This window comes from Canis lupus, chromosome 16, assembly GCF_048164855.1.
Source record: "Canis lupus baileyi chromosome 16, mCanLup2.hap1, whole genome shotgun sequence".
Lineage (NCBI taxonomy): Eukaryota > Metazoa > Chordata > Mammalia > Carnivora > Canidae > Canis > Canis lupus.
Window position 1 is genome coordinate 28,770,406 of NC_132853.1, and position 13,451 is coordinate 28,783,856.

General features: G+C 53.3%; 1 protein-coding gene across 19 annotated transcripts in view; it reads right to left on the reverse strand.

Annotated features, from left to right (window-relative positions):
- MSI2 (musashi RNA binding protein 2) overlaps positions 1 to 13,451 on the reverse strand; it is a 392,747-nt gene that overhangs the window by 42,693 nt on the left and 336,603 nt on the right. For 18 of the 19 annotated variants that reach the window (XM_072779887.1, XM_072779891.1, XM_072779885.1 and 15 more), the window contains one exon: positions 9,842 to 9,916. In XM_072779887.1, coding sequence (XP_072635988.1) covers positions 9,842 to 9,916 — 75 coding nt within the window. Of the gene's footprint in view, positions 1 to 4,506; positions 6,009 to 9,841; positions 9,917 to 13,451 lie in introns of those variants that run through there. The other variant, XM_072779892.1, reaches the window with a different exon arrangement.

Here is a 13,451-nt window from a genome sequence, read left to right on the forward strand (position 1 = left end):
CTGCTCTCTCTCAGCCGGGGGAGGAGGGTGTGGGGGCCACACCTTTGCCTTCTGGTTTGTCCTTGGCTGTCGTGGAGGCCACGAACCCCCATCCCTCAGGCCTGGTGTGGCCATCTTCCTGTAATTTCACACTCAATATTCTGTTGTTTTGTTCTTTAAGTGGCAAGCTTTCACCTGTTCTTGCTGATGGAAGTTAAAACTGGAAGGCTTGAAGAAAGGGGATTCCATTGGAGCTGGCAGGCTGAGCGGGACTCTGCGAGCCTGGTGGTACAGGCACCCGGGGAGGTAGGAGAGCGGAGCAAGGACGACAGTGCAGGGGTAGATAGATGGGATCAGAGGCTGCGGCACTCAGCCCTCCTGGAGGAGGAGGAGGGACAAAGACATGCCAGTTGCCTCCCTTGTGCCGCTCCTGCCCCTGCAGGGTCTCCTCCTCCTCCTCAGACACGACCCTCCCCTTCCCCCAAGCACCGTATCATGCCTCATCCCAGTGCCCCTGTCAACAACCTGAGAGGAAAGGGAGCCCATGTGACAGATGGGGAAACAGAGGCCCAGAAGGGGCCTTACCCTTCCAGCAAGGTGAGGGTAAGCGCTGGGTCTCTCAACTATGCCCTGGGAGAGCAGTGCTCCAGGCTTTTGCATGGGGAGCCGAGCATGCCTTTGCTTACATTTCCCTTCATTTACGCATTGGAGCTTCAAGAGGCACGGAAAGCTGATCGAAAGTGAAACCCGCAATTCCCGTCAATTCAGATCGCTCCAATTCATTTCCGCAAACATTTATTAAGTGCCTATTAGGTCCTGTGCTCTGCTTTCATCTGGGAATCGCATCAGCTCCTGGTTCTCCAAGTGGAGGGAGAGTGCGGTGGTGAGGCCCACGCACCCCCGGCCCCGCGCCCCCCCCCCCCCCCCCCCCCCCCCCGCCCCGCGCGGCCCTGCCACGGGGTGTCACCTGTCAGTCACCTGTCAGTCGTCTTCCAGAGCAGCACATCTGTGTTCCTGACTGAGCCTGCCTTTCACATTCACAAAGAGGACAAACCCCAGGACTCACAGGGCCAGGGGCCCGCTGGCCGGAGAAGGAGCTGGCTCGTGATTTAAAATCTGCCCATGGATCCAATCTGTGCAGGGTAATCCCTGGGGACAGCGTGAGGGCCAGGGCCGTGCGGATCAGGGTGGGCAGCGGACAGATGTGCGGGGGCTGACGTGTCACCGGGGGCCCCTTTCGAGGGAGTGTTTTGTCTACAGAAGCGAAACATGGAGCTGCGGGCGCCCGGCCCACGGGGTGAGGTTCGGGCAGTGCACCCGGGAAGCCGACCACCTCGTCTTAGCATTTCGAGGTCGGCTCTCCGGGTGGCCCCGTTCTGGAACCCAACGGGAAGCAACGAGCCAGGCTGCGCTGACAGAGCCTGGGGATCCACCAGGCCCAGGGCGCCGCCGGGACAGAGGTGTGAGGAAAGGGCCCCTGACACACTTCAGTGGGGCGGGGGACAGTACTGGTGTTTACATTTATGACCAAATGAGGGGTCATCTTGGCCGCTAGTTCTACAGTTCCACCACGGCAGCCCCGGTATCACCGCCCCTGACTAGGTGGCAGAGGCTGGGGAGGGAGGTTTGCTCTTCTCCCTCCGAAAAAGAGGCCCGATCCTGGTATCACGTCTGCTGCCGAGTGGGGTGGGCAGGAAGAAGGGGTGGACAGAAGGGCTCTGGGACTGCTCCTCGCAATGGTCCAGGTGACCAGTCCAGGCAGGATCCCGGGCATGTGGGGTGGCAGCCAAAGGCATTTCTGAACACTTCACAAGATGTCATAACCCAGACCCAACCAATAAGGTTGGGCGTGAGCTGGTTGGGGAAGCAGCTCACTCCCCACAGCTAAGGCCCTCTCCCCAGGCATCTGGTCTACAGCAAACTCCTTCCCCTCCCGGGAACTTGGGCTCTCTTCACTCTGCTTTCCACACTCAAGCCACGTTCTTCAGGACACCACCGGCCACTAAGCCTCTGTCTTCGCTCAGACCAGCCAGACCTGACCAGAGCATACCCCACAGCAGCCCCCACTGAGGCTTCTCCTCCAGAGCTGTCCCCGCCAGCTTCTGGAGTGACTGAAAGTCCCCTGGCACCCAAGAACCATCATTAGACAAACAAGGAAGGCAAAAGGAAGGGGCCTGAGTCCCAGATCCAGCAACCGTGCAGGCATCGCTAATCAGTCACAGCCCCTCTTTGTGCTGAGCTAGGACTCGGCCTCAAAGTCGTCTGAAGCCAGTGCTCCAGGAGGCCAGTGGCCATCAGTCATCACCAGCACCCGAGACGAAACCTGCTTTCTATCACTGGAGAGACGTACAAGCACAAACTGGAACTTCCAGAACCAGAGTCCCAGGGCGTCCCCACCTGGAATGTGCACTGCCTGCCTGCTCCCCCAACTGTCCTAGGAGGGAAGTGGGAGCACTGAGCTATGAGACACTAACCTGGCTGGTCCCCAAGAGAGCTGAAGGACCCCGGCAGGGCCACTGGCCAGCCTGAGGCAGGGAGAGGAATGGAGCCAAGAGAGTGAGGCAGAGGGGAGAGGAGAGGAAGTGAAGGTACAGGAGGAAGGGAACAGGGGTCACCCTGTGCTTTCTCCACCGGCCCCCACCGCTCTGATTCACTTTGAAAATCTAATCACATTAGATCTAATCCTCTACTTAAAACCCTTTAAGGGCTTTCCACTTGCTTTTGGGATCAAATCGGAGTTACTGAATCTGACTCACAAGCCCACCATGACTCAGCCCTGCCTCCCTCTTTGGCCTTATCCCCCCTGCACACCCCACCCCAAACCACTCCTGCAAGCTGCCCATACTCTGAAATCTGCATAATCCCATGGGACCTGTGCTGCTTCCTTTCTCAGGTTTGCAACAGATTGCTAAATACCCTATATTATTCTACTTTTATTATCTCATCTATACTCCGTTTTTCTTCCTTAGTACAGAATCCCGTTTTTAGCTGGCATGTGGTTACCTGAAATACAGACATTTCCAAGGATCCCTTGCAGCTAGAACTAGTCATGTGACTAAAGTCTGATCAGTGGGGTCTAAGCAGAGTGCCACAGTTGACTTCTGAGTAGTACTATTAAAGGGAAGAGATGTACTCTTCTGGGATAAGTATGTAATGGCTGGAGCTTGGCAGCCTCCTTAGACTATGAGATGGAGATTTATGTTGAAGAGAACAGAACATTAAGATAAAAGAAACCAGACCTCTAATATCATGAAACCAAATCCAGGCTTCTTTTACATGAGAGAGAGAAACAAATTCTTATTTTGTTAAGCCATTGTTACTTTGTGTTTTCTTTTTTTGTGTTTTTTCTTTCTTAAAACTACCTGATTCAGTGTCTAAGCATGTCATTTCTCTGCCTGGGATATATTTCCTTTTCTTCTTTACATAGCTAATTCTACTTGGCTTTGTAAGACGAGTTCTGATGTCACCTTCTCTAGGGGCCATTCTTGACAGCACCGTAGGCTGGACAAACAGCCACCATAGACCCCTCATAGCAAAGAGTGATTCCCTCTTTCCAGCTAAGCACCTGTCTCATGATGGTCAGTGGGTTTGATGACTGGTTCTCTCTCCCCTGGCTGGACTCTGAGCATCTTGAAGGAGGGAGGCTCATTCATGTCCAGATAGCTGGCACCAAATCCAGTGCCTGATGATGAGTAAATGTGGAGGGATGGAGGAGGATGGGTGGGGCATGGGGGTAGTAATGAAGTCCCAGCAGTTCTCTGGCTTCACTTGGGGATCCTGTATCATTTCTTTCCCTGCTAAGCAGATCCACCAATAGGCAGCTCTGCTGAGATTGATGAGGAAGAGACAACCCCTCCAGAGAGTGACATAATAAGAACACGATTTCTAAAGCTTCTAGTTGCACAGCATTTACCAATTTATAAGGCCATGCTGACATGTACACAGTATCCTACTTAATTCTAACAACTAACCAGGCACTATTCTTATTACTCCTAGGGCCAGAAGGGCTAAATCACTTGCTCAGGGTCATATGGTACTACATGGCCAAGTGCGGCTGGAAATGAGGTCCTTCTAGTTTTATGTCCAGCAAAGGAGGGGCCTCCTCCAACCTGCACCATTTAGAGGAGTTAGGAAAGCAAACTGTGTGCACACCACACATAGGCCAGTGTGCATGAGCATGTGCCTGAGCTCACACACACCTGGTGCACAGATGTGAGGGGCTCCAGATGTTCCAGTGGCATTTTTTCTGGAGGGCAAGAGTGATGGCAGAGAAGGGGCATGGGGGCAAACCGTGCAGCTGCTGCGTGCAGATGCTCTACCCCTCTGCTCAAGGACAGGACCAGCCCGAGCAAGTGCAGGGGACACGAGGAAGCGGGGAGGGCTGGGGATAGGCGGCAGCCAGGGGGAGTCCACATGCTTTCAGAAACTGCACCGGGGCTGTCACTGGTACCGGTTATTTAGTGCATTCACCTCCCCCGGAGCGAGAACAGGACACTGTCAGGCTAAGAGATGGCAGCACACAGCATGTCCGTGGTAAACAATTTATTTTTCTACCTCAGTTGCTTACAGGGGGAAAAAATAAAACGTCATTAGGGAGAAGCACAGATGAACTCTTTACAGAGATGAAGAAAATTCACAATCGCTAAAACATTGGTGAGGCAAGCATACTAGGACACGTTCACCAAAGCAAAGCAATTCATAGCAGAACAAAATAAAGCGGGGAGGAGGGGGGAGCCATACAGAATTGTTAATAAAACAAAAAAACAAAAAAAACAAAAAAACAACAACAACAAAAACCCAGCACTCATGAAAAAGCCTGCAGGAAAATAACAGGAAACTAACCAATTATTACATAAAGCATCTTTAATGAGATGAGCAAAACCATACAGGTTGGGTCTCAAGGACAGTGATGTTCCAACAGATGGATCTGCTCACATCAAATGCGTCCAGTGGAAGCATGCGGGTCACTTCTCACAAACTAGGAGCGTAAACAAAGGGGTGGCCCTTGAGGGTCCTGCTGAGCTATACTTCATTAATCCAAGAGAGTGGGGATATTTCAAACAGGGACGTGGAGGGGGTCGGGATCGTGGGGAAGGCAAGCCCTACTCGGAGTGGTCATCAGGAGTGCCAATCTGATCAGGACAGGCCTCTGGGTTCTGTCCCTCCTGCCCTGGGGGCCAAGAGGCCCTGACGCCAGTAGCAAATCCAAGGCCAGCAAGGACAGGGAGGTGCGGGTGGGGGTGCTGGGGGAGGAGGGGCCTGCTGTGGGTCAGTGCCCACAATGCCTGAAATGTGGCAATGCCCCAGTGCGTTTGCTGCCTCTTCTCAAAGACAGGTGCACTGATCATTATGGTTAACAGCCACTGAGGGGCTGGCCCCCAAAACAGACAGCCAGATAATGATGGTTTTCCAGATACAGTTTTGCTCCCAGATGAAGCTTTTCATATTACTATTTACAGAACAGAGTGTGCGTGTATGTGTGTGTGTGCATTGTTGGTACCATCCACCACAGGACACAGGTGCTCTAAGTCGCACATCCCCAATTCCTGTGGGCCACCAGCACAAAAAGCTCACCTCATAAAATGCCCCAAGAAGCCTATTTGGTTAATATTTAAAATAATTTGATGCCCGTTTCCTGGATCCCCTGAGGAGGCTCTCTGAAGTTTGTGAGAAGTTTCCCTCTGGCCCCGTTACATTCCAGGTGGGGATTGGGGTGCAGCGGAGTGGGGAGGGGGTATTCACAGTGTGTCCAAGAAGCAAAATGGGAGGGGATGGCAGAAGGAAAAAAAAAATTTTTTTTTAAACTGAATGAAGCAATGAGGACGAGTCTTTTCCAAGAATTAAAAATGAGAAAAAGAACATTCGTTCAAACAGGCAGCTAGAACAGTCTCAGTGGGCACTGACAGCAGCTGGGGTGGCCCCGGCCGGGACTGTGTCCTCTCTCTAGTTATGGTAGCAAACCCCAATTTGCTATGCCTCTCTTAAGAGCTAGTTGATAAAAATTATGTCTTGTGAAATCGGCAAGTAGTCTGCAAAGTGAAATAAGAACAGAAATTAACAGATTAAACTGAAATGAGTCCAGAGGGAGGAAAAGAAGAGGAAAGAGGGGAGGCCACTGGTGAGGATCATAATGTCCTGAGCCCTGGTATTCATCCTGGGGAGTGGGGAGTTGGGGTGGGGGTGCCCGGGGTGCCCCCCCGCCCCCGCTGTGGACCTCTGGGCCTGGGAAGGAGGAGCTACTTCCAGAATGGGGGGTCAACCCTCCATCTTTCTAGAGAAGACCTACTCCTCACTCTAATAATTAATTATCCATAGGTGTCGAGCCCATTTATCGGAGTACCTCATTTAATCGTGCAGAATCCTAAAGGCGGGCAGAGGCAGGTGCTGCTTCGCAGCCGCCATGTGACCTGGGAAGGTCCGCCACAGGGCCAGGCCACAGAGGCACTTGGGGCTCTGCTGAGGGACACTGGGTACCCCAGCACAGGGGAGGAGGTGGGTAGTCAGAAAGGGCCCATTCAGGTGAAACGCAAGGCCCTCTGTCCTGACAGGGACCCCCAGACCCATGGTCTATAAGTGAACACACACAGGATGAAGAGCCTCAGCAGCTCCCAGGGGCCGGGGTGTCCTATCCTTTCTCAGGCTGGTGCCCACTGCCCCACTGGGAAGGGTCCAGAAAAGGGCTGGGAGAGTGTGGCGTCCACATGCACTGTGAGACTGCAGGTGGGAGGTGGGTGAGAAAGACATGGGAAAGAAAGATCACAAAGCAGAGACCTCAGGGCAGTTTGGTGGTGGCAGTGGTGCTGATGTCACTGACTCACAGGATCCCAGGGTGTGGGGAGGAGTCAACGGAGTCAATCAGACAGGGGTGAACAGAGGGCAGATCTGGGCCGCCCTCCTCTGGGCCGTCTCTCTGCACCCCAACCTCCTTACCAGACCCTCTAAGGCACTTCTTATTGGCATGGGGCAAGAGACAGATGTCAGAATGTTCCAGAGCTCTCCTGACTCAGAGAGCTCACCCTGGGGTGGAAGCTCCAGGCAGGGTCAAGTCTGATTTTTGAGAGGAGCCACCATGTCATGAGCTCTTGACTGGAACACCACAGAGGACTAACTAGGCTGCTCAGGGACAGCAAACAGAGCAGCTGTCCCACAAGAGGCAGCTCGTCCAGGTGTCTGAACTCTGAGGCCAGCCTGCCTCCTCCTGGGGCCATGTGTGCTGCCAGGTCCAGCCACTGGGCCACCACTTCCTGGCCTGGGGCAGCTCCACACACTGACTTTCCCCGACAGCAGGTGGCCTCACTCTTGTGGCCACTGATGGCCTCTTTGTGGCCATCGGTGAGGACACACAAGAGAAGTCCAGGTTGTGAGGTGGAAGGATGGGGAATGGAGAGTCTGAAGGCTGGGGGAGGAGAGAAGAGCCATGTCCCATGGGCCACGGAGCCTTTGTCCAGACATTTTAATGCCCGATTTCTGCCCTCATCAAACCCAGCTGACTGTGTTAAGCTGCAGGAGCTAGTGACTATGACAAACCTGCCCTGGACACTGTCACTCCTAGTCCACTACAGGTCCCTCACACTCTTTGGTTTATGGTGAAGGGCTGGCTGGGCACAGCTGGGAGACTCTATCTCATCCTCCCCAGTCTCGGTTGGTCACTTGGAGCTCTGTCTTGCATACATGTGTCTGTTGAGGGCAGATCCAAGGACACAGAGCCCTTAGCATGGGATCTACTCTGTCACCCCCAAATTATTCCATGTTAGGATCCCCCAACTCTCCCTGCCTGAGACTTGTACCGCACTGAGGGGGCACTGGCAACCTGACTGTGTGCCAGGTGTGCAGAGCAGCATGGCGCTCTCAGTGGGCCAGGATGGAAGCCTATGTCTCTCTGATACCCTGGTGAGGAAGCCAGGGGAGAGGAGGAGACGAAAGGCTTTCTTGAAATGCCACCAGCTCTTGGGCTGAGGAGGATGGGCAAGAAATGAATAGGGATGATGACATGCCAGGTCTCCCCGGGAGGGACAGTGTGTAGGCCTGTATATACATGTGTGGGGGTCATGTACTCCACCCCAACCTCTTTCTTTATGCTCCGGAATGGTGCCATCCAACAGAACCTACTGTGGCGATGGAGACATTCTATATGCTGTGCTAACCAGTAGCCACTGGCCACATGTGGCTGTTGAGTAAGTGAAGCGTGGATAGTGTGACCAAGAATTTTCATTATACTTAATTTTATTTTAAATCTAAATTATGTTAGCTGTGTGTGGTTAGTGTCACCTACTGGACAGACGGATGCTAGAGAGGGAGGAATGTGGCAGTTAATACCCAGACCACCTAAGTCTGAATCCTAGCCCTGCTCCTTGCTGCTAATGAACCCCTGAACAGGGTTTTCTACGTCTCTAGGCCTCAGGGTTCCCATCTGGAGAAGGGAGTATCTAATGAGGTGCAGACTGCTCTGGCTGTAGTGCCGCCTGTCCTGCCTGGAGAGGCCCACTGCCACCCCAAAGCAGCCAGCTGCCGTAGAGGAGCAGAGGGCCCACCCTGGTGCAGAAACCGGCCCCAGGGGACACTCATGGGGACGTCTCCCATGCTCACACTCCTCCATCTGGAGCTTCTGCTACTGCACCTGCCTCCCCTACCCCTGCCACCCCTACACAGACCCCAGGGACTATCCTGCCCCAGCCCTTTGTTTACAGAAGACAGAAATGAGGCCCAGAGATGCTGAGTGACCTGCTGTGGCCACGGGCAAGAGCCTAGGGCCTCTGTCGCTGATTGAGGATCTGTCCCCACAGGGCATGGCTCTAAGGGCCCCAAATGCTTCCTGATCTCCTCTGAAACACTCTTCCCCACCCCAAAGCTCAGCTGGAGGTAGATAAACACTGGGTGAGACCCTCACACACTTCTCCCCTGCCCTCCTCCCTGGCTTCAGGACATGATCCTCTAAGGCCATCCCTATGCTTCCAAGGCCTCTGGGTCCAGGCAGGGTGACCAACAAAAAGTGAGACTGCTGCAAGCTCAGCTCCTGAGGGAGCCTCTTGCCTCAGCAGAGAACCCAAGAGGACAAGACTCCATTCCTAATGCCTTCTCTAGAAACTCCAGCTGTCCTCTGTCCACAGACACCACCAAGCACCCCTATATATTCTTATCTATACCCCGTGCCTGGGAAAGGCTGGCTCACCCCTTCAGGGGACAAGTGAAGCCCTATCGACATGGCTTCCTTCAGCACCATCCCCTGCCACCCCTGTAAGACCATGCCTGCCCTTGCTGCCCGTCTGGGGTGGGGGTGCCAGCCTCCCAGTTACATGGGAGCTGTGGTAGCCTGGGCACATAAGCGGGCATCATTGTGGGCTCTGCCTCAAGGCTCTGATGCCTACACACAGGAGAGGATAAATGTGCACACCCCTACCCAGGATAGCAAAGCCCAACCCCAACAGCACACCACAGCTACACACAGAAGGGCATCGAAGCCAGGACCGCCAGGTGGAGCTGGAGGAGGGGAGGGAAGAAGGAAGGTAGGAGAGAGGGAGGGAGACAGGAGATGATGGAGGCCCAGGGTAGGAGTCCAATCCAGAGAAAGAACCTGTAACCAGCTCCAGACAAAGAGGGTGGGCAGAGAGAGGGTCCTGATCAGCTCTTTCCCTTTCCCCAGAAAGCTGCCACTCTCAGATACCTAGCTCTGAGGCTGTCCTTGGGTTAACCAGACATCGAGCTGCATCCTCCCCCTGGAGCTCAGTGGATGTGAACTTCAGCACCCACAGGTCATTTCCTGAACCGATATGTGTATGAACTGTGTTCTCTTTAGGGATCCTCCCACCTCCCCTCCTATGCAGTCCATCTCCCATGTTTCCAAAGCCCCGGGAGACAAACTCACCTGGGAACTGATAACCATAGCTAGGAGCAAATCCAGGGTAGCCGCGGCCATAGGTTGCCACAAAGTTGGGGTAGCCTTGAACACAGAGAGAAAGAACACGATGGTGTTAGTACAGCTGCCTCAGGTCTGGGGTGAAATCTCAGGGAGGGTGGAAATGAGGACAGCCTGGGTCATTTTCTTGCACAACATGATTGGTCTCCCATGAGGGTCTTTACCCAGGGCATGGGTCCCTTCTCTACTGCGGCTTGGGGGCACTGCTGTCAGCTTGCTGGTAATTAACCTGTATTTGGGCAGAGAGACCCCCAAAGCCCACGCACTTTCTGGAACCTGCAGAGTAAATGCCACGCATTAGCACCAAACAGAGGGCCTGCGCCTGGCTCTGACATTTGGAGAGCTTACCCTGAATGTACTTTACCTTAAAGCTATTGACAGTAGAAGATTAAAGTCCTTGTAATGCCTCCTCCCAAGGAGCAGACAGCAGTGCCAGTGTCAGACAAAGCATGAGTACTTAGGGGTCAGGTTTAGGGGCAAAACTCAGGGCTGACCCTATGCTTCTGGAAAATCACTGGGCTTAATGAGCTCTGGTCTGGGAGAAGCAGGGTCCCAGGGGCCTGCATCCAAGCACAGATACTCCACAGGGTGCCAGCATCTTCCCAAGCCTCCCTCCTCCCAGCCCAGAATTGTGAGAGACTGGTTGTTAAAATGTGCACCGGGAAGCATGGCCCAAACCCAGAAGCCTCATGCCACGTGTTTTAGCGGGCACTTCACAGCAAGCGTATTTTCCACATGATCTAGCAGATAACCCAGGAGGTGATCAGTTAGTTGAGGGGTGCCTGTGGAAATTGCTGCTGGGCTAGGCATGAGGTGCAGAGGAAACCACTGGCATGTTCTGGTGCTGGTGTGACCCTCTGGGGTCTATTATGAAACCCCTAGTGAGCAGTCATTTGGCTCTCAACCCTGCATTGTGCGTGCTCAGGCTACTTCACTATGTCTCTGCCTCTTGACTCCAGTAACAGAAAAGACTGGCATGTAGCCCTCATGGACTGATTCCGCCAGCTACAGAAGACCCATGGCTATGCCCTATTCCTATGTCACCAGGCTCACCTTGCCTCCCCCCACTCAATGTATGGGAATTCCAATACACTCATGCTCTTCAAATACCACCATGGCCAACCTACCACCACCACCACCCAACTACTATCTACAGCTTGACTTTTTCTTTGGCCTCTGAGGTCTGTGGTTGTTTTCTGGCTGCCCACCACCTGAACCCCTTCTCTGTGTTTGAGTCTTAGAGAGAGGCCTGCCTCCCATCATGGAAGCAGAAAAGAGCCCCTCTCTCTGAACTAGGCAGTAGGAAGCATGTTATGAACCTGGGTTTGGCCCATGGAAGTCTTCCTTGGATCCATTTCTGGGGCTAGTAGGGCAGAGGAGGAGGCAGTGATTCAGAATTTATTCTGGTGTCTCCAGAACCCAGTGGTGGGGACAGTGACCCCCCCGCCCCCAGGTCATTCCTGGGTTGTTCCTTGGTCGTGGCTGTGCCTGACCATCCACCTCCCCAGTTACTGCCAATTCTCCAGTCTTCCTGTCATTTCTGTGCGCTGATGAGCCCCTTCCAATGATATCATTTTTTGCTTACAGCTGCTGAAATTGTTTCTGCTGCTTGCCATCAAGATGCTGGTAGAAGGTTGCTTTGATGGGTGGGGTTTCTAACAGTCTCCATGCCCTCAGCCATGAAGGCAGCATTGACAGTTCTCCACCTGTGTCTCTGCAGTCTGATACAGCAACTGAAACACCCCCAAGTACAGGCTCTGGGGCCTCATCATCCACATCCCGAGTACATTTGGATATGTCACAAGCATTTTCTGATGGGCAGTGATGGCCACAGGAACAGAATCATTCACAAAGCTCCATCTTGGGTGCACTCTGACAGCTTGAGTTGGAGCTAATAGGTCTTCCTGCTGCCTGTTCACAGAGCTTTTATGCCTCAGAGGCCTAGAGATGGGACCCACCTTTTCTCACTTCCCCATGCTTGTTGGTGTCACAGCTTCTGCTTGACCAGTGGGTCTGTCATCAGACCCAGAAGAGAGGCTTGCTCTTGTGGGCGTCAGGAGACTTGGGGGCCAGGCCATGCTCTTGGGGAGGTCTTCCTTGTCTTCTGACAGCCTGAGCTTTGCCATCTGTACAAAGCTCAGTGGGTCCCTTGCAGCAGGGAAGGGCCCAACCCTCAATGGAGACCAGCCGGGGCTCCCTTACAGTCTCCTGCTTTTAGCCAGAGCCTTTCCAGATGTGCAGTCACGACTCACTGGCCAACTGACCTGTTTCTACCTCAAAAGGGCCTCATGCCTGCCCTTTCCTGGTGTGTGTATTTCCCGGTGCTTGGTGCCTCATTGGCAGAGGGCTGCCCAGACCAGCAGGCTGACCGGGAAGCTTTGAGCTGACTGCTCAAAGCTCCAAGTGTGACGCTGAGCTCTGGCACCGGGTGGGGAAAGAGAGGGACTGAGGGACAGAGAGGAAGTGGAGGGAGGGGGGAGCCCATGCCTTAAGTGGGGGAGAGTTGATGCCTTAAGTGGACACACACACACACACACACACACACACACACACACACACACTGGCTTCTTCCCTGGTATTTATTTCATGGCTGGCCAGCTCAGTTCTCCTTCGAATTAATCACCTGCTATCAAATCAGATCTTTCATGACTAGGTTTCTTAAACCATTATTTCAACAATATTGATAAACAGATTATATGCAAACAGCCAAATCACCACTGCCTAGGGCCATTCCTGATGAAAAATGACTCCGTTGCTTCTATCTTTGGCACTAGGGGTCTGAAATATTTTAATCTGAGAACAGAACTGCAGGCCCACGTGTCACCTTCAGACTCCCTCAGGGTGGGTGGGGTGGAGGGGGGTGGGATGCCCCATCCCTCCCTGACTCGGGCCACCACTACCACTTCTTATCTGCTTTCTTCCTGGCATACTGGACGGTCTTCAACAAGAAGGAAGACAAGCATGGTCGAGTTCACCCCGATTTGGGGCCTTACCCCAATCTTCCTGGACACATCAATATTGTCTCCTGCACGACAAAGACGAGAATTTGGCATCTGCCAGAGTGGGGGATCTTATCGCCACCCCCCATCACCAACATCCTCTGGGTCAGGCAGATGAAATCATAAATTTATAATACAACATTACTTCAATTTTCCTCTTCATTTACTGCTGTGCAGCCCAGCTCTGCTCGAGCGGCTCACAGCCCCAGCCACACGGGGAAATTGGCTGGCTGCATATCAATAGCACATTACAGCAGACCGATGTGGATGCTCCATCAAGCCATATTACAGCGAGATGACCCAGCCACCACTTCCATTAGTAGCTGGGCCCCTCCCGCACTGGCCACTGCACAATTTATGTGCTCCAGTACTCTGGATGCCTGATCAATCCCACAGTAATTATCTCTTGTCACTAAAGGAAAAACTAAGCCTGCTGCCTGGATGACCACCCTTCTTGCTTTCCATTGGGGGGGGGTAAAAAAAAGAAAGCCAGCAATCAACAACAGAATTTGAATTTGCCGGTCGGATCGCTTCAGGGCCCCCTTCTGGGGCTGCTGGCA